Genomic DNA, 27,482 nt, shown 5'->3' with positions numbered 1-27,482 from the left:
AAAAATCCCTCTAAGAATTTGTCATAACACAACATCAATACAATATCCCAACATGTTTGAAAACCTGTTAAAGGGGCACTCCGCCCCTAGAAATCGTATCCCCTATTGAAAGGATAGTGGAAAAGATGTTTAATGGCAGGGGATCATCACTGGAACCCTCCTTGATCTCTGGCGTAGCACCCTAGACATCCGGTACATGGAGCGATCTCCGCTCCATACCGAGTGATGAGAAACCACAGATGTGACGCCTGCTCCATTCATCTCTTTGGAAGGAGGCGTAGTGGCTAGTATAGACATGAATAGAGGGGGTGGGGTGTGACATCACGAACATGGAAGCTCCAAACTTCTGTGTTCAGAACGTCCGTGATCGTGGGAGTCCCATTGCCCGGACCCCCTGCGATCAGATATCCTTTCCCCTTTCCTTTGGATAGCGGATAAGATGTCTTGGGGCACAGTAACCCTTTAACAGCCTGCAATTCACATCACAACCACTGGGTATCATTAAATTGTATTTTTTTATGTTCTAAACTAGTCAACACGTGACACATTTGTTGGAATATGCATCATTTCTTCCCTTATCTTTCAAACCAATCTATTCTCAGTTTTTTACAAGAACAAGAGTTTGTAACCCTCCGTCATGAGATGTATACACTGTTTATCTATGTGTGGACACCCAGTGATTAAGTAAATGAAGCCTTTTGAGTCTTCTGATAATATGTTATGATATATTGTTCAATTGCTTTTATGAAAAATGTAAATCCTTAACTCAATAAATGAAAGTGGACAAATCTGTGTTAAACCATTTGGAAAGATAGGGTAGGACAAAAATTACCTCTGCATTTAGAAGCTTTAGCCCTGTTCCTACATAATTCCAATATATTCTGCCAAAGTGATGACTATTTAAATAAAATGTGTCAATCATATTTAATATTAAATGACAGCTGCATTGCTTTAAAATATATCTGCCAGACTAGCTCCTATGAAAAATATACACATTAATATCTGTACGTGTTACCTTCCACATGCATGGAAAATGTCTTAAGTAACTTAAGAACAGCTTCATAGCTCTCTGTAAGCCTGTCTCTGTAGGTTTAGTGGAAAAGGATTATATTAGCAAATTATACAAAAATAGAACATGAGTTCACTAGAGCCCTTCCCTGTAAAATTAAATCCACTGATTTAATTCCATAACATAGCATGTTTTTTTTGGATTGCTTACCTTTCAGAAAGGCTTAAGGAATTGGCACAGCCAATTGCTTGCCCTTTCGCTGGCTGCTTGCCATTGGCAGAGACTGTCTCAATGATCCTTGCAGATTCCCTGGCACGTGGCACTAAGACTACAACACACAAAGTGCAATGAAACTGACGGAAATCTAATTAGTATATAAGGGATTAAGCAATGTGGGAAAAAATCATTTCATCTCTATGTCTGCATTTCAGCTCAGTTAATCCTTTAAGTGCCAGAAAGTTCTGGCAAAATGGTTTCTGTATTTTTTCTATATAAATTCAATATGCATATAATACGCTTTGGAAAAGATGGAATATTGTCACCTAGTGGCCAACATATAGAAAATAACATGTGTACACTTTTACATAAATTTATTGACTAAAGTATCTAAAATGAAGAAAAAGAGCAACTTTCTATCTTAAAATATTATACCATTAGGGTGCTGAAAATTTACAGCATATAACAATTCCAGTATATACCTCTATACAGTTACCAAATAACTAATGCATTCCCAGTCATGACTGCCTTGCATTCCACTTCTTTGTCCAAGTGAAGAAGAGATAGTGACAACTCACTACGTCATTTTGAGCGTTTAATTCATGAAAGTGCAGATAGTGATAAAACACAGACTATCCTCTGCTTACTATGGGATGCTTCAGTACTGTCAGCAGAATGTAAAGGTGACAGCTGTTTTGTGCCTTGATTGCACTTCTGCAAATGTCTGTAGAAGCGCAATCAAGGTGTGAAACAACTGTCACCTGTACATTCTGCTCACAGCACTGAAGCATCTCAGCCCATGGTGAGCAGAGCATAGTGCAATTTGCTACCTGAGGCCAGATACTCATCTGGCCTCATGGCAGATATGGTCCTGCCTACCATTTTATGTTCACATCACATATACAAACCCATATATACAGTCTACAAGGAAACTTTTATTGCAGTCAAATGTCACTCCTCTCCTTTTCCATTTCTACTGTCGGGAGGTTATCAGGAAGAACAGTCAGGGGGATGAGTGTAACACCTGTGGGATAAGACTGGTTTCAAAGTTTGTTTGTGATATGGAGTACTGAATACTATTTGTTAGTGTGTTTTGAATTGGCTGCATAGACCTTGGTATTGATTTTGAAGAGATGTTCCACCTAAATTAAAAAGGAAATAAAAAAATACACTAGTAAATGTGGATTACGTTCTTCCAGCTCTCCTTGCCCCTTGTTCATTTCAAAGTTTGCTTTGCAGTTTCAGACCTAGGCACTATATTGTAGGTATATAGAATCTGACCACCCCATCCAAAAGTCTGCAGTTGTTAGTCCTGACCTGGCTAAACTTACCTTTCCTTAATTAAATATGCAACATGCTATGAAAACCCTCAACAAGCTGCAGCCCACACTAGAACCATTGGGTGGCCACACATATTGACAGTACTTTTGTGAAATCATGTTTTTTTTCTAGGCTATTCATCTTGAGACCCATATTTTGGGATATGATGAGTTATGAGAAAAGGTAAGGTAGGGCACATATATACATATATATATATATATATATATATATATATATATCAACACTAAGGCAAGAGGAGCACTGTGATAAGAATTCCAGATCCAGCTGGGTGCTCAGCTTCAGGAACAGACCAATTCCCAAATTATATCCAGTAAAGGTAAAAGCGACACTCCAATGTTGATAGAATCAAAGTTGTGGTTTATTCACACATCTGTGCAAAACAGAGATGTTTCGGCTTAAAGGAGTACTCGGATCTAAAAAAATATGGCACCATAGCAAAGTGTACTTGTTTACCTTTCATTAGAGGTCCTGCTCGCCAAAATCGGTCCAGCCGTTCTCCTTCAATCATCCCCGGTATTTTAGCATACTTCCGGGTACTGTAAGCATAGCTGTGACGTCATGAATGACGTTTTCCCAGCATGCTTACCCCTCTTGTTCCGCTCCCAACCCCTCCCTCACTCCGGTTCCCAACCCCACAAATTATGCATGCCCGCTTCAATCTCCCTTTACTCCAATTGCTAGCGTAACTAGCTATGTGAATATAACTTAGAGTTACTGCGGCATAACTCTAAGTTATATTATTGGACGGGAGATATCACATATCCGGTACAGCCAGGCTGCTGAGTGCACAGGCTCGCCGCACGCATGTTGATAGGAGGATAGAGGGAGAGGAGTTTACTCAGGAGAGCGAATAGCTGCTGAGTAAACCAGGGGGTTTATGAATATTCAGAGGTGGGAGTGAACGAGCGGCACTAGTGGGGGCTGGCATAACTGGGGGAGGAACAACACCATGATGACAATTTGTTCAAAAGATGGCCGCGGGTGGCCGGAGAGCGTGGAACGAGTGTCATAATTGGCAAAGACAGGCTGCATTTCCGGAATCGCTATAAAACATGGATGGCTGCATGTAACGCTACTGAGGTAATTTACTAAGTTATATATCTCGGGTAAAGCTTGCTAATGGTGGGTAAAAGTTTTAATTCACAGTGCTCCTTTAACAATAAAGCCTTGATAAAGGCTTTATTGTTAAGCGGAAATGTTGCTGTTTTGCACAGATGTGTGAATAAACCACAACTTTGATTCTATCAACATTGGAGTGCCGCTTCTACCTTTACTGTATATATATATATATATATATATATATATATATATATATATGCAGCAATAAAAGAAGGTAAATGGCACTCACCAGTGTCGTGGTGTAACAAACTTGTTTATTCCATAAAGTGCAGCATAATGACAGACAAGGCAAGGGAGGACTTGGACGCCGTCCACGTAGCGGTTACCGCTACGTGGACGGCGTCCAAGTCCTCCCTTGCCTTGTCTGTCATTATGCTGCACTTTATGGAATAAACAAGTTTGTTATACCACGACACTGGTGAGTGCCATTTACCTTCTTTTATTGCTGCATTCATATGGACTGTTTCCAAATAAATTGAGCACCCCAGGTCGGATTCACTGCAGTTGCTACCTCCAACACAGGTGTACATGAACTTGCTAAAAGCCACAATAAGCAATGCTGTGCCGAACGCTATTCCTGCATTTACCATATATATATATATATATATATATATATATATATATATATATATATATATATATGTATCCCTCGTTCCACTAATGACATCACAATCTATAAGTGTTTCCCAACCAGGGTGCCTCAGGCTGTTGCAAAACTACAACTTCCCGCATGCCTGGACATCCAAAGGCAGCCTGGTTGGGAAACATTTCTAGATAATAGATTATGATGTTATGAGTGGAACAAAGGGATATATAGATGTGCCCTACCTTACCTTTTGGTTGGGAAAAACTGATCTATAATCTAACATAGGGCAGTAAGAAATCCTAAACTAGGCACATATGGAAAGGTTTTTTTTTCAGTCCAATACAAAGCTGATAAAATGTATTAGTCTAGGAAATTTTGTTAGATTAATAATCAGGGGTCGTGTTTTTCTTTTCTTCTTTTTTTTTGTAACAATTTTTTGCATGCAAGATTGCAAGATTAGTAGGAATGTCTAAAGAACATATTAATACTCTATAATCATTCCTATAAGAGGCCTCAAGAATTTGTATTCAAGACGTGAAGAGAGGAACACCTCTGTGTCGGTTCAGGTCTAGAAGGTATAACCTAAGATTCATTGACTTCTAATCAGTAACCAGCTAACATTGTTGACTCTGGGACATGTGGAACCTCTGTGGCGTCAGCGATTCCTGAGGGGTCTTTTAGTGTTTAAAAATTAAGGCCAAATCCATTAGGACTGCTAACCACTGATTATTCGCCATCTGTTTATACAGATCCAAATGCCAACTCATTAGGACAGGGAAAAAAAATTAGACAGGATATTTAAGGCGTTGGATATTGACCGACTGAACTGCAGCAGAAGCAATGGGGAATAGATTTGACAAGATTTGCTAATTTATGAGCATACGATGTGAGGCCTAGAGGGAGTCACTTACATCCTGTCCATGTAATAGGAAATATGCAGTGTCACCTTGGACTGTGTTCTTTGAAACTTGCAGAACTTTTTATTTTGCTACGATAGCAGCATATCACCATTTGGTTACCTCTTTGATGCAAGTGAATATGTATTTTCTGATAATTCAGTGCTTCTAAGTCCTTCATCACCAGGACTATTTGCGCCTTAAAGGAGATGTCCGGTGCAGGCTTTTTCTATTCCGTCCTGCCCGGGCTGCAAAAAAAGACAAAACAAACTTTCACTTACCTCCATATGTTCTCCCGGAAAAGATTGTTTTGTCTTTTTTTGCAGCCTGGGAAGGACGGAATAGAAAAAGTCTGCGCCAGACATCTCCTTCAAATTGGCAATGCCAGAATAAAAAATAAACAATGTTTTATATGTTGTACATTTTAACCTTTTGGATATACTTAATAAAAGGTTATCTTCTAAAAAAAAAAAAAAAAAAAGACCACTGAGGTTCCTAATTTCACCCAGACCACAATCCTGTTCAGCTTTAGCAGTATCTTGGCTCAAAATGTAGGCACAGTCTGGGACAAAGTCTAATAAGTGAGGGCACTCCTCTGTGCTCACTCTTGTCCTGTCTGAAAACAGAGAGGAGAGGGTTGCAGAGCAGCCTGCAGTGATTGGATGAAGAAACCCAGCACATCACGAAGACTTAGGGAGGAATGAATGCATGGTGAGTTAGGGCAGGCTCTGGACACTTGCCTTTCTGAGCACCGGACACAAGAATGAGTAAGCAGCAGAACGAAGGGGTATGTGAACAAAATATAGAAGCTAGACACAAAAACAAGACATGTAAAGAAACCACATGACCTAATGAGTAACATATATAATCATTATATGGGGAGTTGTTTTTTGCATGAACAATTGTACTTTGTAATGACACATTTTATTTTACTGTAAAATTTACAAAACATTCATAAAATATTATTTACAGATAGGGAAGCGGGTGGCAAAAAAGAGGTGGTGAGTAGACTGATATATAGTTTGTAGGAAAAGTTCCAGGAAAACTTGTCATTTTTCTCTATAAATATCTGCTCATTCTGGAGAAAGTTGTTATGTGGGCAGTTCCAGTCAGTGAGTGACATATTTTTCTATATATTATTTATAACCAAATAGTTGTCAATCGCTGATTAGGACCATCTACTTGAATACTTAGCCCAAAATGAGCAGTGACTAACATGAATAAATGTCAGTTTATCCCAACTCTTTACCCATAAAATTATAGAACAATCTGCTCAGCTCTTCCTGCTCTATAACAGGATGATTACAGATTTGATTGCATTTTTTTAGAGTCTCCATACACAGCAAGTAGACTAGATGTTGTGTGTCAGCATGTAGTGGTCTCTTTGGCCCTTGAGTCGGGGTTCACACATTATATTTTGGTCAGTATTTTGGCCACTATTTTAAGCCAAAACATGGAGTGAAACCAACACAGAAAAAAACTATAATATAAACATTTGCACCTTTTTCTGTGTTTGGACCTGCTCCTGATTTTGGCAAAAAAAAAAAAAAAAAAAGTGTGAACCCAGCCTGGAATTTATATTACATATATGTAGGGTCATGTGTGTTAGCAAACATATATATGTCCATACATAATATGTTCTCGACATGTCAGACTACAGCCCATATTGACTTGACATGTACATAACAAAATGTGCGCACTTGTTGTATTGACCATAACCCTTTCACGGTCCTGAGAAACCCATTAAGGTAGTTAAAGATTGTTAAGTACAATTACATATTCCATTTAAGCAATAACAACATCAAGCCATGTTTCTGCTGTTTTCGTCAATTGTGATCTGGTTGTTGTGATACTATTCATGGTTACAGCTGGTTCGTGGAACATAATAATATACTTGCTGTCAACTATGTTTATTGCTATCGGTCGCACTGGGAACATTCCATATATTCCTGTAACACTTATTATTTCTGGATTCTCAAGGGGTTAAAGCAGTTTTGTGTTTTAGCAGAATAAATAGAAATATGGGGTGCCCAAGGAAATAAGCCATGACTGTGAGAAAAGTGACAGGATCGATAAACCATCTTAGTTTAGAGAAACGAGGTGGAAAGCAGAGCATTAGAAAGCACTAGAAAAAAAAAAGAAAACATGAAAAACTGCATCTTATTATTGGCCTGAATTCACTCTCTGACTCAGACTGCTGGTGTTTGATATGTACAGGATCAGCTTCATGATAAACCTGAGGAAAAAGGACCACCTACTCCATACTCACTATTTGCCATCTATTTACCACCTACGTATTTACAACGTATTTACGTCAGTAGAGGAAATATTCTTATTATTTTTATGGTTCATAAAGATGTTATTTAAAATACATAGGGGGGATTTATTAGGCCTTCAAAGAGGGGGGGGGAGGAGTGACTAAGACTTAACTTTTAATCAAGTAATCTTAAAAAAATATAAATATATGTGAATGTACAGTGTGGGGTAGATCTGATAATATCTCCCCACCATAAGGACGCAATAATTACACACTGTTAAATGACCACGAGTGTTTAGTATTGTAATTTTAGCATCATCTGTTATTTCCCTTAATGTCCAACGCGTTTCGGTCACCATCCATGACCTCCTCAGGGACAGGTAGGGTGCTATTTAATATACCAGATGAGCCCTGCTTATAAGTGGTACAGTCATAAGCCACGTCTACATATAGCAGGGAACAAAACACTCATCACAAGCAGGCAGTGATACAGTACCGCCTCTTGATATTACTTAAAATTGATATCCAGAGTCATAAATAAACAGATAGCAGACCCTGGAGCGCCTTGGATATGGTCAATCCAGTTTGGTTGCGGGGAGCCGTACAGTCCTGTTGGCTTCTACAGTGTACATGAAGCCGACAGGACTGTACGGCTCCCCGCAACCAAGCGGGTATGCACATGGAGACTATCACTAGACGCCTAACTGGATTGACCATATCCAAGGCGCTCCAGGGTCTGCTATCTGTTTATTTATGACTCTGGATATCAATTTTAAGTAATATCAAGAGGCGGTACTGTATCACTGCCTGCTTGTGATGAGTGTTTTGTTCCCTGCTATATGTAGACGTGGCTTATGACTGTACCACTTATAAGCAGGGCTCATCTGGTATATTAAATAGCACCCTACCTGTCCCTGAGGAGGTCATGGATGGTGACCGAAACGCGTCGGACATTAAGGGAAATAACTGATGATGCTAAAATTACAATACTAAACACTCGTGGTCATTTAACAGTGTGTAATTATTGCATCCTTATGGTGGGGAGATATTATCAGATCTACCCCACACTGTACATTCATATATATTTATATTTTTTTAAGATTACTTGATTAAAAGTTAAGTCTTAGTCACTCCTCCCCCCCCCCCCCCCCTCTTTGATTGCATAATTGACTGGGAGTATTGTCATTACTCGGTTGGGAGATACCCAAAATTCTCCATACTATTACAGATTTATTAGGCCTCCAAGAAAAGAAGGCTGCTTTAAGATGCGCCAGATGTATTAAGAAACACCCGTTTCCTCATAAATTTGCACAGTCTGTTCACCAACTCTAAGCAGATTTCTAACATAACTTACTCCAATTTCATGATTAGGATAAAATTGCAAGGTAGTAGACAGCCACACACGCTCCTGCTAAGCCCCTCTCCCTCTTAGAAGTAACATAGGCTGCCTTAAAGGGGTAAAGTCATAAACATTGGCACAAAATGCAACTTTGCAAATGTGTGACTTCTGTACACCAGAAAACTGACTTACAGCCATAATAAGTCCCCCTAAAATGTTCCCTATCATAGTAAATCTTAAAGAATCAAATGGATGTCCTTTTTTTAAGCAAATACTGTATGATGAAAAGAAGTTTAGTTTTTTCTCTTTATGGATTCTGTGTCAATTTCTCATAGTTTTCACTGATGTCAGTTAATAGGCCCTTTCCTTGTCCTAGTCATGTGACAAGCCCAAATTGTCCTTTCAAGACACAGCTCTTATCACTGCACCTCTACATCAGTTATTTGACTCGCACAAAGTTTCATGCAATGGAAACAGATGATAAATGTGCATGCACAAGAGTTCCCTTAAGCCAGCATTTCATGAGTAGAATGGAATTTATTAAACATTCTTTGAACATTCTTTAAATGTTTTAGATATAGGGCACAAAAACTCTAAAATATAGATAATACACATGACAAAAGATGCATACTGATTCTTATTTATAAGAAAGATGATACCCAGCACTCACCAATAATTCACAGTGAAGATTTATTATGCCCTATTGTAGTGCAAGGACGAGTTTCGGCATTGGTGCCTTCCTCAGCTGTCTGCCTAGGCAGACAGCTGAGGAAGGCTCCCACACCGAAACGCGCCCTTCTACTACACTATGGCATGATAAATCTTCACTGTGCATTATTGGTGAGTGCTGGGTATCATCTTTCTTCTACCTGTGGCTTTACCCCACCTCGTGGACCACTGTGGATTCCACAGGAGTGCCGACATATCCCTATATTGATTCTTATTTATAGTCTCGAGTAGTGAGACTACAAGTAAGGATCAGCTGACCTGAACTATGTTAAGTACAGTGCATTTTTCTTTGGGGGAAACCCTCTATAGGGTATTTTAAGGCAATCTTTGTTTTGCAATAATGTGCATTGTATACTTAAATAAAAAATATGAACAGAAAAAAGAGCATTAAACCAAAGGACACTACCTACAGTGACAATGACAATAACCTTCCATTAAAAACCATTGGCATAACAGTGACAGTTTCATAGAAAAAAAAAAACAGCAATATAACAGCAGATGCTGAAGGTGCACGTCAGGGAGTTCCCCCAATGGAGTCCCCCCTAGGATGGACACTATAAAAATAGCAGGGTAGGCAATTGTAATGAGAAGGGAGCATATCTAATTTACTTAGTCTGTACCTGTGTGTTTATGTACCTATGTGTTTACACCCCTACATCATATATCACCCTGTTGTGTTGGCAACTTACCATATACTACACAACATTTTTCATTGATATTAGCACTAACTGAAGCAAATGCCATGTGGACTAGCCTGGTGAGATCTGACTGCTTAGCTCCAGTTTAACTTTTGCTGCATCACTGAGCAATAGAACGGTTGTTTGCTGAGATCTAAAGAGTTTGGAATGAGTCACTTCAAGCATAAGTGAGAGTTGGATTTATCGGCATATGAGTCACTTGCTCTGGTTTTTTATTCCCTTTTCCCTGTCAATAAAAATTGTCAAAATCAGTTAGACATAGGTCAAATGTATCACACTCTGACATGGAGCTAAAAGTCAGAAAGTAGATCAGTGATCTTCAGAATGCATCCTTATGGGATAGTCTAATGTAGATGCAACATAGACACAAATGAGTCAGTAAATAATTCAAAGTGCACATGCAAGATTGTCACCTTTCTGTGTTCCTACCTGCCTCTGGCCTGCTTGTGCTTCCTAGTAGTGATTAATGATAAATTAAAGTGATACTCCAATGTCAGGAAGAAAAAAAAAAATGCTGTATATAGTATTGCTTAGTTGTCCACCCCAGCTCTGAAACCATCAATATTCAGTTAGTAGTTTTTCCATTTTAGATACTCTTTCCTGGTTATACTTCCTGGTTATACTCTATGGTTAAACAGCTGCTCAGTACTAAAACTCCAAGAATGCACTGCTTTCCCTTTACTTCACAGCCCTCTCACCATGCCTACTTCTCTACAACAACACATCTGCCAGTTCCCCACCAAAAGTTGCTGCAGAACATTTCATTTCACAGCTGGCTGCCACACAATCAGTGAAGTTGCAGCACCTGATCTAGTCACTTTCTGTCTGCTCCTCTGCCTGTGGCATTTTTTAGCACAAGGCAACATGCTGCAAACACACTTCATTATTTCTTAAATTTCCCAATTAACAGACATATGTATAGTTGACAGGGAGATGGTACTGTAGGGTGTAGGCAATGGTCAGGGTTGGTGACATCAGACCATACTGGAAATGAAAGGACTACACAACTTCCTGTCAAGGCTAAATTAAGCCAAACATGCTGGAACCAGTACAATTTATGATAACTCTATATTAGTAAGTTACATATCTATGAGTGATAGTTTTATGAATACCCCTTTAACCCCTTAAGGACTGAGGGTTTTTCCATTTTTGCACTTTTGTTTTTTCCTCCTTACCTTTAAAAGTTCATAATTCTTTAAATTTTGCACCGAAGAATCCAGATGATGGCTTATTTTTTGCACCACAATTTTACTTTGTAATGACATCAGTCGTTTTACCAAAAAATCTACAGCAAAATGGAAAAAAAATCATTGTTCGACAAAATTGAAGAAAAAACTTCATTTTGTAACTTTTGGGGGCATTTGTTTCAACACAGTACATTTTTCAGTAAAAATGACACCTTCTCTTTATTCTGTAGGTCCATACAATTAAAATGATACCCTACTAATATAGGTTTGATTTTGTCGTACTTCTGGGAAAAATCATAACTACATGCACTAAAATGCAGATGTTTAAAATTGTCATCTTCTGACTCCTATAACTTTTTTATTTTTACGCATACGGGGCGGTATGAAGGCAAATTTTTTGTGCCATAATCTGAAATTTTTAGTGGTACCCTTTTTGTATTGATCAGACTTTTTGATCACTTTTTATTCATTTTTTCATGACATAAAAAGTGACCAAAAATACACTATTTTGGACTTTGGAAGTTTTTCGCGCGTACGCCATTGATTGTGAGGTTTAATAAATTATATTTTTATATAATACGGACATTTCCGCACATGGCAATACCGCATATGTTTATTTTAATTTACACTGTTTTTTATTTTTTTTTTTTAAATGGGAACAGGGTGGTGATTCAAACTTTTATTAGGGAAGAGTTAAATGATCTTTATTAACTTTTTTTCACTTTTTTTTGTGTTATAGCCCCCTCTAGTGGCTATAACAATGCACTAATTGATCTTTTACATTGATCTTTGTTATCTCATAGGATAACATTCATCAATGATTCTGCCGCTTGACTACTCATGCCCGAATCTCAGGCACTGAGCAGTGATTTGGTGATCGGCAATGAAGGAGGAAGGTAAGGACCCTCCTTGTGTCTGCCAGCTGTTCAGGATGCTGCCATTTTGCTGCGGCAGTCCCGAAGAGCCCACTGAGCTAGCCTGGAGCAGTTTACTTTCACTTTAGACACGGCAATCAACTTTGAACACCGCATCTAAAGGGTTAGTGCGCGGCACCGCGATCAGCTATTAGCCATGGGTCCCGGCCGTTGTAAGAGGCCGGGCCCAACCCACTATGACGGGGCGGACTCAGGGAGCCCTGCGTCCTTAAAGGATAGGGGATAAGATGTCAGATCGCCGGGGTCCCGCTGCTGGGGACCCCGGGGATCGCTGCTGCAGCACCCCGCTATCATTACTGCGCAGAGAGAGATCGCTCTGCACGTAATGACGGGCAATACAGGGGCCGGAGCATCGTTACATCATGGCTCCACCCCTCGCGACGTCACGACCCGCCCCCATCAATACAAGTCTATGGGAAGGGGGCGTGGAGGTCGTCACGCCCCCTGCCATAGACTTGCATTAAGGGTCTGTGCAGTAATGATAGCAGGGTGCCGCAGCGGCGGTCACCGGGGTCCCCAGCAGCGGGACCGCGGCGATCTAACATCTTTTCCCCTATCCTTTGGATAGGGGATAAGAGGCCAGGGGCGGAATACCCCTTTAAGGGGTTAAACCTTATAGAAAGTACTCATGTATCTAGGTGCCTCATCCTAATAATGAGACACATTTCTTAACAACTCAAAAACTGTCTGTAGACAAATAATTACAAATTTATAAAGCCCAAAGCATTCGTAGAAATCCAAGATTTTGTGGGAGAAGGCGACTGTGATTAAAGCCATCTAATTCCAAGCCTGACATTTTCCCTTGTGTTTGTGTTTTTTATTAATTTCCAGCTCAACTTGTTTATATAAATTATTGATGCTTATTTGCAATTACAGTGCTAAAAGGTTTATTAATACACACAGCCTGTGTTAAATGGCTTGTAAACTAGGCCAATAATTAAATATTCAAATTAGCATGGAACTTGCCGAAATATTTTACTTACAAATTGTATACTCATTTTGGAAACAAATGATATTATGATATATTTAATTATATACAAATTTATATAGGAGGCATGGTATAACTGGACCACTAAAGGGCTAGAAGAGCTTCTAGTTGGCAAAGGTCACATCCTCCATTGGAATCAGAGTTGCCAATATCCACAAACATCTGGACAGTGCAAAATAAAGGATTTTTTTCTGATCTCCATTAAAACTTATGCTGTTTATTGCTAGTTTATCATTTTTGTAGGTCACAGTAAAATGCTGTTTCTCATTTGTGTGGTCACCAAAGTTCTGAGTTATAAATTTTTATTACCAATGTAACTTATTATTCATTAAGGTTTTTAAATGTTGGCTATCTAGGATTTTGGATAAATTGTCAAAAAATAAAGGTAAAAAAAAACTAATTGATGACCCAGATAGTGGCATTTAGGCCCAGCAATACCAATTCATGATTCATTTTAGATCTGTTTAATCCTTGCTCCTGTACACTGAGCAGCCTTGGCCAAAATTGACAATGCTTTATGCATCGCAGCTTCCACTTCCAGTCACTAGGCCAAATGCCCTGCACTTGACCCTGTCACTCAGTGTACTTTAGCAATGGTTCCTGTCGTTGCCAATTGTCCCTGCTTTACATACTTTTCTCAGGCAAGCAAAGGACAGTAAGGGCACTTCTAAAATTAATCTGAAGCAAATCAAATTCACAAAAACAAATCTTGGTAGTCTCAGTCATCTCTACTTCTCCCCTTTTGAATATTCTGTTACACTAAATTTAGAGATTAAATGATTCCATGGTTATATTACATTGTTGTTGTTTTTTATTCCAAAAGGTCCTGTTGCTGTGATTAGTGGAGAAGAAGATTCCGCCAGTCCCCTCCATCATATAAACCATGGCATCACAACACCCAACTCTTTGGATGCTGGTCCAGACACAGTCGTCATTGGAATGACTCGGATCCCTGTTATTGAAAATCCACAGTATTTCCGTCAAGGCCACAATTGTCACAAGCCAGACACGTGTAAGTATGACATTTCTTTTATAGTATTAGATAGATACATAGAGACAAGGAAAAGAGAAATCAGGTAAATTTATTATATGACAGTAGCTGCGGGTCACGTTTTGTGGTGTGTTTTGTGGACATGTTATGTTCTGGATATTAAGTTGCATAAATCTTAATTATTCATTAATATCCACAATAAGTAAAACCTGATAAAACATTCAGTGGTTTCTTTCTGCCACCTATGCTGCAATGAAATGGGCTGCAGTGAAAAATGTTCTTAAATTTTCAAAAATGATGATAACCACACCTGTTAATTTTGGTTTAATCCCCATATTCTAGTAGTAATAGTAGTTAGCAAAAGTATTTCCTTTAAGAATAGTTTTAATGCTAAAAGGTGTATGTTTCATTCTCATCACAGCCCTGATATGTCATTTGGATGTTATATTGCCCTATTTTGTTTTAAGTTTATTTTTCCGCATAAGCCCCAAACCTCCTTTAATGGACTTCCCGTTTTTTTGAAATTCACAAAATAAATCCTTAAATATATCTTTTTGGATTTCCAGACTAGTAGACTGGTTTTCAATATACATAACTTTACAGAGATATAACCAGTGTAAACTATAATATATGAGTCTATACAATAACTGTATTCGTTTGGGCCATACTAAATTTAATTCAAGTACTTTTCTCTCTGGCCCAACTTCTCACAGATGCTCCAATTGCCTTATAATAAGGAAAATAAACATTTTACAGCCTTGACCACTTTCTACTTTTAATCTGGACATAAAACTGGTGGCATAAGATATAAATAATTTGGATAACCAAATAATATATTCCTTTTCTTCAAAGCAAGAACACTTTACAATGTTCTTGTGTCTAAGAAAGTACTTTCCTTTGTGAAGATTGTTTTTTTTATGATTTTCCAATCCTAGGATGGAATTTTGTGAGGCATTGGGCTATATGGAGAAATAAACTTTCCTAAGAGTTCTTGTGGATCACAGGAGACATATTGGATGGCACGTTCTCACTAAGACCTTTAGTTAGGCCATAGACTTTCACTTTCATCTTTGCTTTCTGCATCCATTTATCTTTGCTTACTGCATTTTATCAACATATTCTTCTTACTTTTACTGTCTTCTTTACTTTGAATACTTCTCTAAAAGAACCATACCGATAATTATCATCTCTATGGTGTCCAATGGTGGAATTTAAGTGTAGTTTACAATAGAGTCAATGTCAACAATTATGTGGTAGTTGATATCAGGATTAGGAATATATACCTTTACTATTAACACATTTAGCAAATGGATAATTTTTTCAACAATATGGAGGGGGGTCACTATAGATGTTACTTAAGACTTTGAAGACTATTATTTTTTACTTAATTGTTTTAGGGAACACTGCAGAATATCATTATGTTTATTTCTATTCAAAGTAAAATGCGGTGGTCCTCTGTATTTTGTACATGTATTAAGTGTCAGCAAAATAAACCTTTGTTCTATAGTCACTTGTAACTAAAATTTGAGAAACATTTCAGTGCTCCAGAAAGTCCAACAGAAAAAATGTGTTATGTTAAGGGCCATGTTTTTGTTCCACCCTGGAATATGAGAAAATAAGTACTGTATTTTTTAATTGGAATATACATTTTTTCCTCAAATATTAGCTTTTATTTGAGGTTAAAGGAGTTGTCTAGGGGTAATTATTTTTTATATATAACTGGGGATGGTGTGACAATAACAACCAGGCTATACACATCTACCCCCTGCAGCTGCCATGCAGATGCTTTAGATAGTTACTGCTATGTCCTGGTTCCTGGGACACCACTCTGGTCAGTGATTGGCTGAGCAGGGCAGTTCATACAGAGATGACAGTTCACAAAAAAAACAGTAGGGACCAGGAGTGATGGCACAGCAGCTACAGGGGCTTGGGGTGGGTGTATTAAGATTTTAATTTTTTTTTAATTTTAATTCCTGGATAACCATTTTAGGTTAGCTCTAAACACTATTCCCTGTTGGTTATACTCATATGGCTTAACTATTGAAATAATGTTTTAGGACTATGTAGGAAACCTGCATAAATACAGAGAGAATGTACAGACATTTCAGATGTTGTCCTTGGTCAGGTTCAAACTTCAATGCACAGTGCTCACTACTAAGCCACTGCCCTGCCCTTTACTGCTGGCATATACTGAAGTGCATGGGAGGCATTCACAGGTGCTGGCCCATACTTTCATTGACCAACATCCGTAACACTTAGGAGAAGACCTGACACTTTTATGGCTCCAATACGTAGAATTGATTGCAATCACGACATGTCTTTTTGACAAGGCTTTTCATTGGACTGGCACAATATTCCTTTGATGTATGCTATAAGTTCCAGCTGTCCTGCAAAGCAGTTTAATTCAATAGAGGAGTTATAATGCACATCACTCTCGATGTTCTTTCCCTTGTTCTAAATTACATTTTCCAGTCTTTGCTCATACATAGGTACTATTTATTCTGCTTACCAACTTCTTTTTCATAAAAGGGCATGTCAATAAATGTTACTAAGTTACAGCAAGTGAAAAACAACTCCTTGATGCACTATTAATAGAACATTGGCGCAATATAGATTTCTGTCCACCCTATGCTAACAAAAATTGCTTATGGCACACGATGACGGATGCTTATTTGTTTTCACTTAGTTCAGCGTAATAGAGCCAGATCTGAAATATTGAAAACAGGTTTATGGATACTGATGTTGGGATAAAAGCAGCTTGGAACAATTTCAGTCTCCATTATTTTTTACTCATACTATGGCGGCGGTCATTAGTGTACTGCTAGAGAGAATGGTCACGAGGATAAGAATGTTGTATCTGCTGTGATCTACACTCTTCCTTAGCCTTGAATTGATCTTAGCAAATTAAACTATTAAAAACTAAAGAGTGATGTGACTTATCCAAGCAGGTGGGAAAATGAACAGTGAATCAATTCTGGTCATTGCCATGGCAATTGGATTTACAAAGGTCACACTTGAAACTTGCTACTTCTTTTTTATTTTTCATTTTTTTTAAGAAAATTGTCCCCACCACTCACCTTCTGTGTCTTATTATTATTATTATTATTATTATTATTGCTTTTATGACTACAGAATAATACAGTAAAATGGGACAATTACAAAAAAGTAATTCATTTACTTGGATTTCAGAAGGCAAGAATTAACAGAATATTCACAAAGCAAATATGCACATGTAAATGGTAAAGAAGGGCATTGTTTCTATAGAGGTTCATCAAGAAGGAAATGTATTTATATTAACTTAATTTCAATGGAAAAAAAAATATTTACATACTGTTCATTTTCCCCCGTTAACACTGCTCCTGGTCTCCAGTGCTCTTCTCTTCCGGGTGCTGGCACCAAACATGTCAATTGTCACTCAGCCAATCACTGGCTGTAGCAACAATTTTTCCTGATGCTGGGACTCCATACATCGCATTGCTGCTCAGCCAATGCCTGGCTGAGGTGGGACACCACTGTGGCCAGTGATGGGCTGAGCAGTAATTGATGTATTGGGCATCAGCACCTGGAAGAGAAGACCGGAGCAGCATTACCAGAGGTAACAGGGAAACACAAAAGGTGTGTATAGTTTTTTTTTTAAATTGCAGTCAGCCAGGGTATCTTTCTAAAACAAAACTCCTACCACGGGATAACCCCCTTGAGACATCTTAAATTTAAAGAGAAAATGATGAATAGGAGTAGGATCTCAGGGATAATCTAGGAGCATAGGCTTGGCAGAGTATGCAGCAACTTTACTGCATCCCTTCTGCCAACCCATATAGATGGCAGTACACAGATATAGAGAATGGATCCTGATACTGTTGTAGTTGGGTTTGACTGTACATTGATGTGTACACTCTTCCTTACTTCATGGCTGAACATGAATTAAAATATGTTATATGACTAGCCTATTAACAAGTTAAAAAATAAATAAATAAAATAAAACATTTATTCTGTAGTACTATTTTGTACTATATACAACTTTTAGAGCTGTGTCAAGAGGACAAATGGATTTCATATGTAGATCAATTTCAACATAGCTAAAGTATTAATCTGTGTACAAATCACACCCTATTAAAAGAAAACTCTATAGTATATAGAATATCAAGGAGGATTTAACATTCATTTGTTTCCTTTCTAATAAGATACATTTTGAGTTGGCCGCAATGGTTTGTGTGAAGCCAGTGAGCCCTTGCTAAGCAATGACACTGCTGATCAGCTCATAGTACGTTGTGTTTTGTCAGCTGTGAATAATAGCATTTCTTGGTACGTGAAATACACAGAGGATTCTGCAGCTGTACACCTTTCATTAATCGTATGCACCACTGTTCAAGACAAACACTCCATAATGTCATACAGGAAATAGGGGTTAAGATGTGCTAAATCTTTGATAAATACAAGTCATCTAGGATCAAGAAACATTTGAAAGCACAGTACTCAAGCCAAGAGACAATTTTTGCCAATAGTTTATTTTACAGCAATTCCCAGAGAATATTCGGACATCAGAAAAAAAAAAAAAAATGCAGGAAGAAATTATTACTCAAGTTAAAAAGTAAAAAAATATTTTGAGTTCTAAATGCTTTGGATAAATCCTCCCTCAGGAGATATTTTTCTGGAATTTTGGAAATTGCAAGGAAACTTCATAAAGGAATAATTTGGCCAGCTCTTTCATGATTACATCAATAAATTACAGAAATTATTATTACGTGTCTTTGCCAGGTATAAACATATCATACTCAATAGTGTATGATAACATCCAAAAAACTATTAACTCCCTATAAAACTAATGAGAAATCACAAATCATATGAATGGTAAACCTGTTTGCATATGTAGCAGAATACTATACAGCAGGACTTTTGGGGTATTCATAATAAACTGCAGTTAGCTAGTTCATATTAAAAATGGTCAAATGAAGAAACAAACATTTAACCAACAAAAGGGTCATGGGTGCTCAAGGTTCATCTATGTGTGTGGGAGTATAGACCTGTCTGGTCCAATCACAAAAATATGTTAGTGTAGAACAAATTACTAAAAAGTTACTTTTGGCTATGATACAAATAAGTCAAAGAACACATGGGGCATCACCATTTGCTGTATATGGGACCTTGTGGCCATAGACCAGTAAGAACACCCATGCTGACCTCTGTTCACATATAGTGTTGCTTGCGAATATTCGCAATGCAAATTTTATTTGCGAATATCGCATATTCGCGAATATAGCACTATATATTCGTAATTACGAATATACGAATATCACAGTGATCACCCCTCTCTGCTTCCAGCTTATGTGGTGTAAGAAGGCTCTAATACTACTGTGTGAGACTGGCGTGCAAATTTTCGCATGTACGGAAATTTGCATATGCTAATTTTCGCATATGCTAATTTTCTCTTATGCTAATTTTCACATATGCTAATTTTCGCATACACATATACGAAAATAAAACGTGAATATTACAAATATGCGAATTTAGCGAATATATGACGAATATTCGTCGATATATTCGCAAAATATCGCGAATTCGAATATGGCCTATGCCGCTCAACACTATTCACATAGAAGGGGCCAATAATAGTCATATTAGAATCTGGGCCAATGGACAATGAAAGAAGATGGCATGATGGGGTAAATTACTTTTTCTTTTACATCATATGGTTGGCTGGGTGCATATTATGCATCATAAACCCGGAGAAAAGATTATAGAAGCACTATGGAAAGATGACAAGCCAGCAGAGGAAGTGAGATGTTCTAGCAAGGTGGTATATGTTAAAAGGGTACTCCACTACCCCAGTGTTCAGAACATTTTGTTCCGAATGCTGGATGTGGGTTGCGACATCACTGCCACCCCCCTCGTGACGTCACACTACACCCCCTCAATGCAAGTCTATGGGAGGTGGCGTGACACCCCCCTCCCATAGACTTGCATTGAGAGGGTGTGATGTGATGTCACGAGAGGCATGGTCATGACATCATGACTCCCGAAGCCTGGGAGCTGAACACTGGGGCAGTGGAGTACCCCTTTAACATGTACCACCTTCATAAACATTGTCTCAGACAAAGCATTCTCCCTTATTTAATTGAAAATCCATTGCAAAACTGTTAAAAAAAAAGTTGAGGAACATGCCAAAGTTTTTCAATTTAAATATTTATCATGGGGTCCACATGTTATTAGATGAGTGAAGAAGACGGTAAGACACACTTCATGTTTATGCACAGGGTTCATAGAGTTTACATAAAAAAAATCTATATCTTATTTGCAGCCGTTTGCCTTACTTGACTGTAGAGGTGAATCCTACTCTAAACATATATCTGTCCATCAAGTGGATATATGAAGATGTATAGTTAGCATGGACAACTAATGTACTGTTTTTTTTTTTTTTTTTTTTTCGTTTTTTTTTGTGAATATTTTGAAAATTGGAGATCTGTATACTGTTGTTTTGGTTCTAGAATGTATTGTTATTGTTTTAGTGTATGTGGATGGTGGAATTTTAACTTAATACACTATAAACACAAGAAAAATAAACAAACAAAAAAAGTTGTCTGTAAAGGCCTTTTTACTAGCGCCCAAGAAACCAAATATGCAGCATAAAAAGAAACTATATAGATCTGTATTTTTTTGCTCTCTATGATCATTTACAGTTTATAGTTCTCCATGATTTGGAGATTTGTAAACTACTTCTATTAAAAAATCTTTATCCTTCCAGTACTTAGTAGTGGCTGTATAGTACAGAGGAAATTATTTTCTTTTTGGATTTATTTTCTGTCAGGACCACAGTGCTCTCTGCTGACACCTCTGTCCATGTCAGGAACTGTCCAGAGTAGGAGAAAATCCCCATAGCAAACATATGCTGCTCTGGACAGTTCCTAAAATGAACAGAAGTGTCAGCAGAGAACACTGTGGTTGTGACAGAAAAGAAATCCCAAAAGAAAAGAATTTCCTCTGTAGTATACAGCCACCAATAAGTACTAGAAGGATTAAGAATGTATAATAGCAGTTGTTTACAAATCTTTTTAACTTTCTGGCACCAGTTTATTTTAAAAAAAAAGTTTTCCACTGGAGTACGCCTTTAAAATAATAACATTTTACTATGATAGTGCATAGCTCCTCTAAAGCATATTGGCCGTTTGTGTTTATAAATGTTTTTCATATTCTATATTTCTAATAAGGCCAAAATTATTAATTGTAAATATTCTAGAGCAAAGAACCCCCCCCCCCCCCAATCAAAGAAATCCTTTATAAAAATGTCAGTTCTCCCTTGGTTTTATCCATATATTGTAGGTTAAAGAGGTTGTCCAGGTATGGAGGATTTTTTTTTTTATGTGGCTCAGGCAGCAGTAAAATAACAAAGAGGTGTACTTACCTGGCCTGATCCCCTGCCATTGTGGTCCTCTTCCTAATAGTTATATTGACATACTGTGCCAATTTAGTACAGTGATTGACTGAGGGGGCAGTTCTTGTCCTCACGACACATCATTAGAACTAGTAAGAAGACCACAGCGGAGACTGTAAATACTGCATTGCAGAATCTGGAGAATAAATCTATAGTATATCAACAATGGTTCATGTCATGACTTTTGTTCTGCTTTATTTATGCAGAACCCATCTGATACTATTCCTACCTGATATTATATAATAGACCATATTCCCTGTTGAATGCTACGGCACAGATACTGATCACCATCGAACACTATGGGGGGTATTTATCCATTTTGCCTGTTGACAGTTTCTTTTTACCCTTTTTTTTCACTTTGGTTTTCGTGGACATGCACCAAATTTATCATTTGGTGCAAGTTGTTAGTAATTTTGGCTCAAATGTTGAAATCAGCTGTTCACAGCGCCTTTTACACAGAACTTACCACCACAGTGGACGCGTATTTTACCCTGTAGAGCAGCCATTTCAGAGTCCCTCCTGCAGTATATCAGCAAGCGACATGAGTTATTTTCCTTTGTGGGGTTTATAACCACCATGTGAAATGGATTTTATTTTCAACTTGGGTAGTTTTTTTTTTTTTGTTACTTTAGTGCAGTGGTCTTCAACCTGCGGACCTCCAGATGTTGCAAAACTACAATTCTCAGCATGCCCGGACAGCCGTTGGCTGTCCGGGCATGCTGGGAGTTGTAGTCCCAGCTTTAGTGCATACCTTTCCTGAACCTGTGTGACCATGTCCAATGCTGGCTCAACGGAGGGTGAAGGTTCCTCAGAGACAACTATGTCGCAGGATTGTATTGAGCAGCCCTGGAGGCATCGCTGCTTTAATAAAAAAAAAAATAATAATTTATTTTGACGCCTTTACATTTTCTGACATTGCTAAGTGTGTTTTCCATGTGCAAAATTTCTTGGTGGGGATTTGCGCCCAAAAAAACGGGATTTGCGCCAAAATTGTGCCAAAGATCGTTTGGCGCAAATGATGAATTACTGACTAAAGTTGAAATCACACACAGGAACGTGTGATTTTGAGAAAGTTGTAAAAATGACAGTAGAGAAGATGCACCAAACTTTGACGCAAAAAGACACTGCGCCAAAGTATTTTACCAAAGTTACGTGAAAAAAAACACATAAATCCTTTGATAAATACCTCCCTGTATGCTGCACCTTAACCCCTTAACGACGCAGGACGTATATTTACGTCCTGCGCCGGCTCCCGCGATATGAAGAGGGATCGCGCCGCGATCCCGCATCATATCGCGTCGGTCCCGGCGCTAATCAACGGCCGGGACCCGCGGCTAATACCACACATCGCCGATCGCGGCGATGTGCGGTATTAACCCTTTAGAAGCGGCGGTCAAAGCTGACCCCGCTTCTAAAGTGAAACTGAAAGTATCCCGGCTGCACAGTCGGGCTGTTCGGGACCGCCTCGGTAAAATCGCGGCGTCCCGAACAGCTGATCGGACACCGGGAGGGCTCTTACCTGCCTCCTCGGTGTCCGATCGACGAATGACTGCTCCGTGCCTGAGATCCAGGCAGGAGCAGTCAAGCGCCGATAATGCTGATCACAGGCGTGTTAATACATGCCTGTGATCAGGATGAGAGATCAGTGTGTGCAGTGTTAGAGGTCCCTATGGGACCTATAACACTGCAAAAAAAAAGTAAAAAAAAAGTGTTAATAAAGGTCATTTTACCCCTTCCCTAATGAAAGTTTGAATCACCCCCCTTTTCCCATAAAAAAAATAAAACAGTGTAAAAAAATAAATAAATAAACATATGTGGTATCGACGCGTGCATAAATGTCCGAATTATAAAAATATATCATTAATTAAGCCGTACGGTCAATGGCGTACGCGCAAAAAAATTCCAAAGTTCAAAAAAGCGTATTTTGGTCACTTTTTATAACATTAAAAAATGAATAAAAAGTGATCAAAAAGTCCGATCAAAACAAAAATCATACCGATAAAAACTTCAGATCACAGCGCAAAAAATGAGTCCTCATACCGCCCCATACGTGGAAAAATAAAAAAGTAATAGGGGTCAGAAGATGACATTTTTAAACGTATAAATTTTCCTGCATGTTGTTATGATTTTTTCCAGAAGTACGACAAAATCAAACCTATATAAGTAGGGTATCATTTTAACCATATGGACCTACAGAATAATGATAAGGTGTAATTGTTACCGAAATATGCACTGTGTAGAAACGGAAGCCCCCAAAAATTACAAAATGGCGTTTTTTTTTCGATTTTGTCGCACAATGTAAAGTAGAATTGGCGACGCAAAAAATAAGCCATAATATGGATTTCTAGGTGGAAAATTGAAAGGGTTATGATTTTTAAAAGGTAAGGAGGAAAAAACGAAAGTGCAAAAACGGAAAAACCCTGAGTCCTTAAGGGGTTAAGGACCCATGTGTCAACATTTATTGCAGTGTATGCATAGTTTGCAAGGTCTCAGCTCTTGAACTTCCACTTATTTTGTATTCTGACTTGGCAGAAAATATCAGAAATGGAATAATAATTGTAAGCCATAGAATGCACTAGACATATGTGTATGATAAGCTTCCCAATACTGCAACATTATCCATCTCTACATATGGCCATAACCCTGTGATAAAGAATTTATCATTTGAATTAACATTCTACATGCTAAATATTAAAACAAAGTCCTAAGAATTCTACCTGGCACGTTGAGAAGGAACAGATATTGTTCAGATGACAGTTTCAGAAACAACTGGTACTGTCAGGTCACAGGGCTTGTTATATAGTGAAAGACAGCTGTATTCTAGTGAGGAAAGAGTGAAATTGAAACCTTAAGCATTAAGAAGTATGTTTTTGGCATAATACATTACGACTTGGATGCATTTTTAATGTCTGGGAACACAGCTGATATATAATGCATACATAGCACACATAGTTCAAACTAATAAATAAATGACAGGTAACTTGAATTAAAAGTATTATTCATTTTACATCACTAGAATGTAAATGATGTAAAGTAGAAGGGATTCGCTAGAAGCATCCAAAGCATTGTCAGACGCTAGTACGGAGGATTTTTTTGGCTTGATTTTGTGGTTGCATACATATTCAGTCTGAACTGCTGTTGAATAAAAAAAAAACAATCAATAGAAGACTATTAGGGTTTAATAAACAGTGTGAGAACAAAATATCTAAACAGGAATATTCTGGGGAAATTTGGGCTTCTTAAATATCTGATATCTAATTGTAATGCATCTGAATTTTTATGCAGTGATCTAGGTGCTGAAACCGCACCGATCAATAAAATTAGGGGGGGGGGGAGAGCTTTTCTGGGCACTGTGCCCCTTTGCTTCTGCTTAGCATTCCTCTGAAAGATGAAAAGGTGTTATATGCCTTGAAATAAAGGCATATAAATCGAAACAAAGAATTGAAGGTGCAGAAGTGAAAGTGTTCAGTGCCGAGCTCATTGTGCTCCTATCACTTCATTTTAAAGATCAGTGGTTATCAGTGTCTTAATACCTGGACCCCACCAATGAAAACTTCTTAAAGGAGTACTCCGGGATATAGAAACATATCCCCTATCATTAAGGATAATGGATAAGTTTCAGATGGTAGGGGGTGGGGTTGGGATTGTCTGACCACTGGGACTCTCCACAATCTCCCATACCGAACCCTAGCTATCTATCGAAATAGCGTGTGTCGATCACTGCACGAAGCGGCGGCCAACACGTACCCTTAATGCAGCACTATTGCAGAGCCAGAGATTACCAAATGCAGCACTCCAGCATAGAGAGTTATTGAGAGAGCGCATCAGCTTCCACTTTCGAACACGTCGAACACGCTCCCTTCCTGCTGACTACTGGGGCCTCGTACAGGATATTGTGGGGGGCCCCAGCTGTTGAGTGCCCGGATTCACCACTGGCTATGCACTGATACCCAAAGAGGAATTGAAGATGGTCCAGCACTTTAAAATGTCCTTGATTTCATTAGGGATCAATTAAAACATATCACAAAAAAGGGTCAACAAACATTGCCAAAGTGCTGATCCATCTTTGTTGGGGCTATTTTATGATATGTTGTAACGGATCCCTAAGAAAGTCAAAGACGTTTTAAAGTGCTGTTAACTTTGGTTGAACTTGATGGCCATATGTCTTTTTTCAACCATACTATGTAACTTTTTTTTTTATATGAGCTCTAATAAGCTATTGAGGTATACTGTATCTGACATAATCTTGTTTACTGCTTCCAATATTAACACAATGTAGCTCTGCGCTATAATATAGGCTTAAACTTAGTATACGAGAGAAATATTTAGCATTTATAAACTTAGATATTTTATGTTGGTGGAGGTGTACCTTCACATTATCCAGTCTGTCTGTTTTGGGGCAGGTGCAGAACTCTTTGGGGCTGGGTATTTTATGCCAAATTTCACAATTGCAGATTATTAGAGGTAAAAGATATAAATGAGTCCAGTTAATATTTTGCATGCAAATTTCACAAGGCCGTGGCTGTTGTGCCTGGAAGAAGTGGGATCAATGACAGTTAAAATAAAGCGCACACAGGGGTTTTCTACATGGAAATTAAGCAATTAGTGCGGCTAAATGTCAGGTCTTAATGTTGGCTTTCTTGACTTGAGAAATATCTGCAGCTTTGGCTGTCAGTTTGCATTCTGAAAGGGTGTTTTTCAATGCAAGCAAAATGTTGTGTTGTTACTCGCTTGTAAGTGGAAACCATTACAGTAGAAAAAAAAATATTCTGGACTCTTGAATCATCTTCAATAAGGGCAACCACATATTTGTTTCCCAGATTCCTTTAACCTCTGTAGTAAAAATAGGCAATGATAAGATGTTGTCTTTTTAGAAAAAAGTTATTCTATACATAACCTAACACCTATTTAGAGAACTAAACCTGCCTAATTTTAACTAATCCAGAAATGAAGAATGAGGTTTTATTATCCACAACACAATGTTGGCAATGTTAATCGCATCAGTACATGACAAGTATTGTAAATATCAGGTGTAAGACTGTATGGATCAATTCAACATCCTGAAGAACACATTCAATCCCAGCAGGAGGATGAAGAAGATATTTCCTGAGGGCTGTTAGAGGAGATATCGCTTAAAACAGTGATGTCAACACAACTGTCAGTCTCTGGAATATACTAGCTGCTGCAACTTGTAACATCATTTGTCTAGTTATACCTCGTAGCTCTTAGACATTGAAAGTAAATTAGTAAAGTCTGCGATAAAAGGGATTATCCAGGAATAAAATAAAATAGAAAATGCTATTTTCTTTCAAAAAACGCTCCCTTTCTGTCTCCAGGTTGGGTGTGGTTCTGCAGCTCAGTTCTATTGGGGTGAATGAGGCCAAGTTGTAATAATAGGCCCAACCTGGGGACAGACAGGGAGCTGTTTTTGAGATAAATTAGCACTTTTTTCTATTCCTAGAGAACCCCATTAACCTCTTTACTATCTCCATGCTATGGAGCAATAGAAGAAGGTCATTAGATAAACTTTATGTCTTCAGATGTCTGATTCTTCATGTTACCTGAGTACATTGCACTATATTGTAGCACATTTAATGTATACCAGTGGTCTCAAACTGTGGCCCCACTGAAGTTGCAAAACTTCAACTCCCAGCATGCCCGGAGCCAATGACTGTACTGTATGGAGCTGTAATAGTGCACCCTTCAAAGTCTATAGGTCCTTCTAAACATCTATAAGCCTCCATATACATGCATAGATTTTTTGT

The 27,482-nt window shown here is 38.2% G+C and overlaps 1 protein-coding gene across 9 annotated transcripts in view; it reads left to right on the top strand.

Annotated features, from left to right (window-relative positions):
* The window catches only part of NTRK3 (neurotrophic receptor tyrosine kinase 3), a 688,036-nt gene that overhangs the window by 481,989 nt on the left and 178,565 nt on the right, over positions 1-27,482 (top strand). For all 9 annotated transcript variants that reach the window (XM_056571897.1, XM_056571898.1, XM_056571895.1 and 6 more), the window contains one exon: positions 14,124-14,312. In XM_056571897.1, coding sequence (XP_056427872.1) covers positions 14,124-14,312 — 189 coding nt within the window. The remainder of the gene's footprint in view (positions 1-14,123; positions 14,313-27,482) is intronic.

The sequence above is a fragment of the Hyla sarda genome, chromosome 4, assembly GCF_029499605.1.
Source record: "Hyla sarda isolate aHylSar1 chromosome 4, aHylSar1.hap1, whole genome shotgun sequence".
Lineage (NCBI taxonomy): Eukaryota > Metazoa > Chordata > Amphibia > Anura > Hylidae > Hyla > Hyla sarda.
This window is presented reverse-complemented; position numbering and strand designations above follow the sequence as displayed.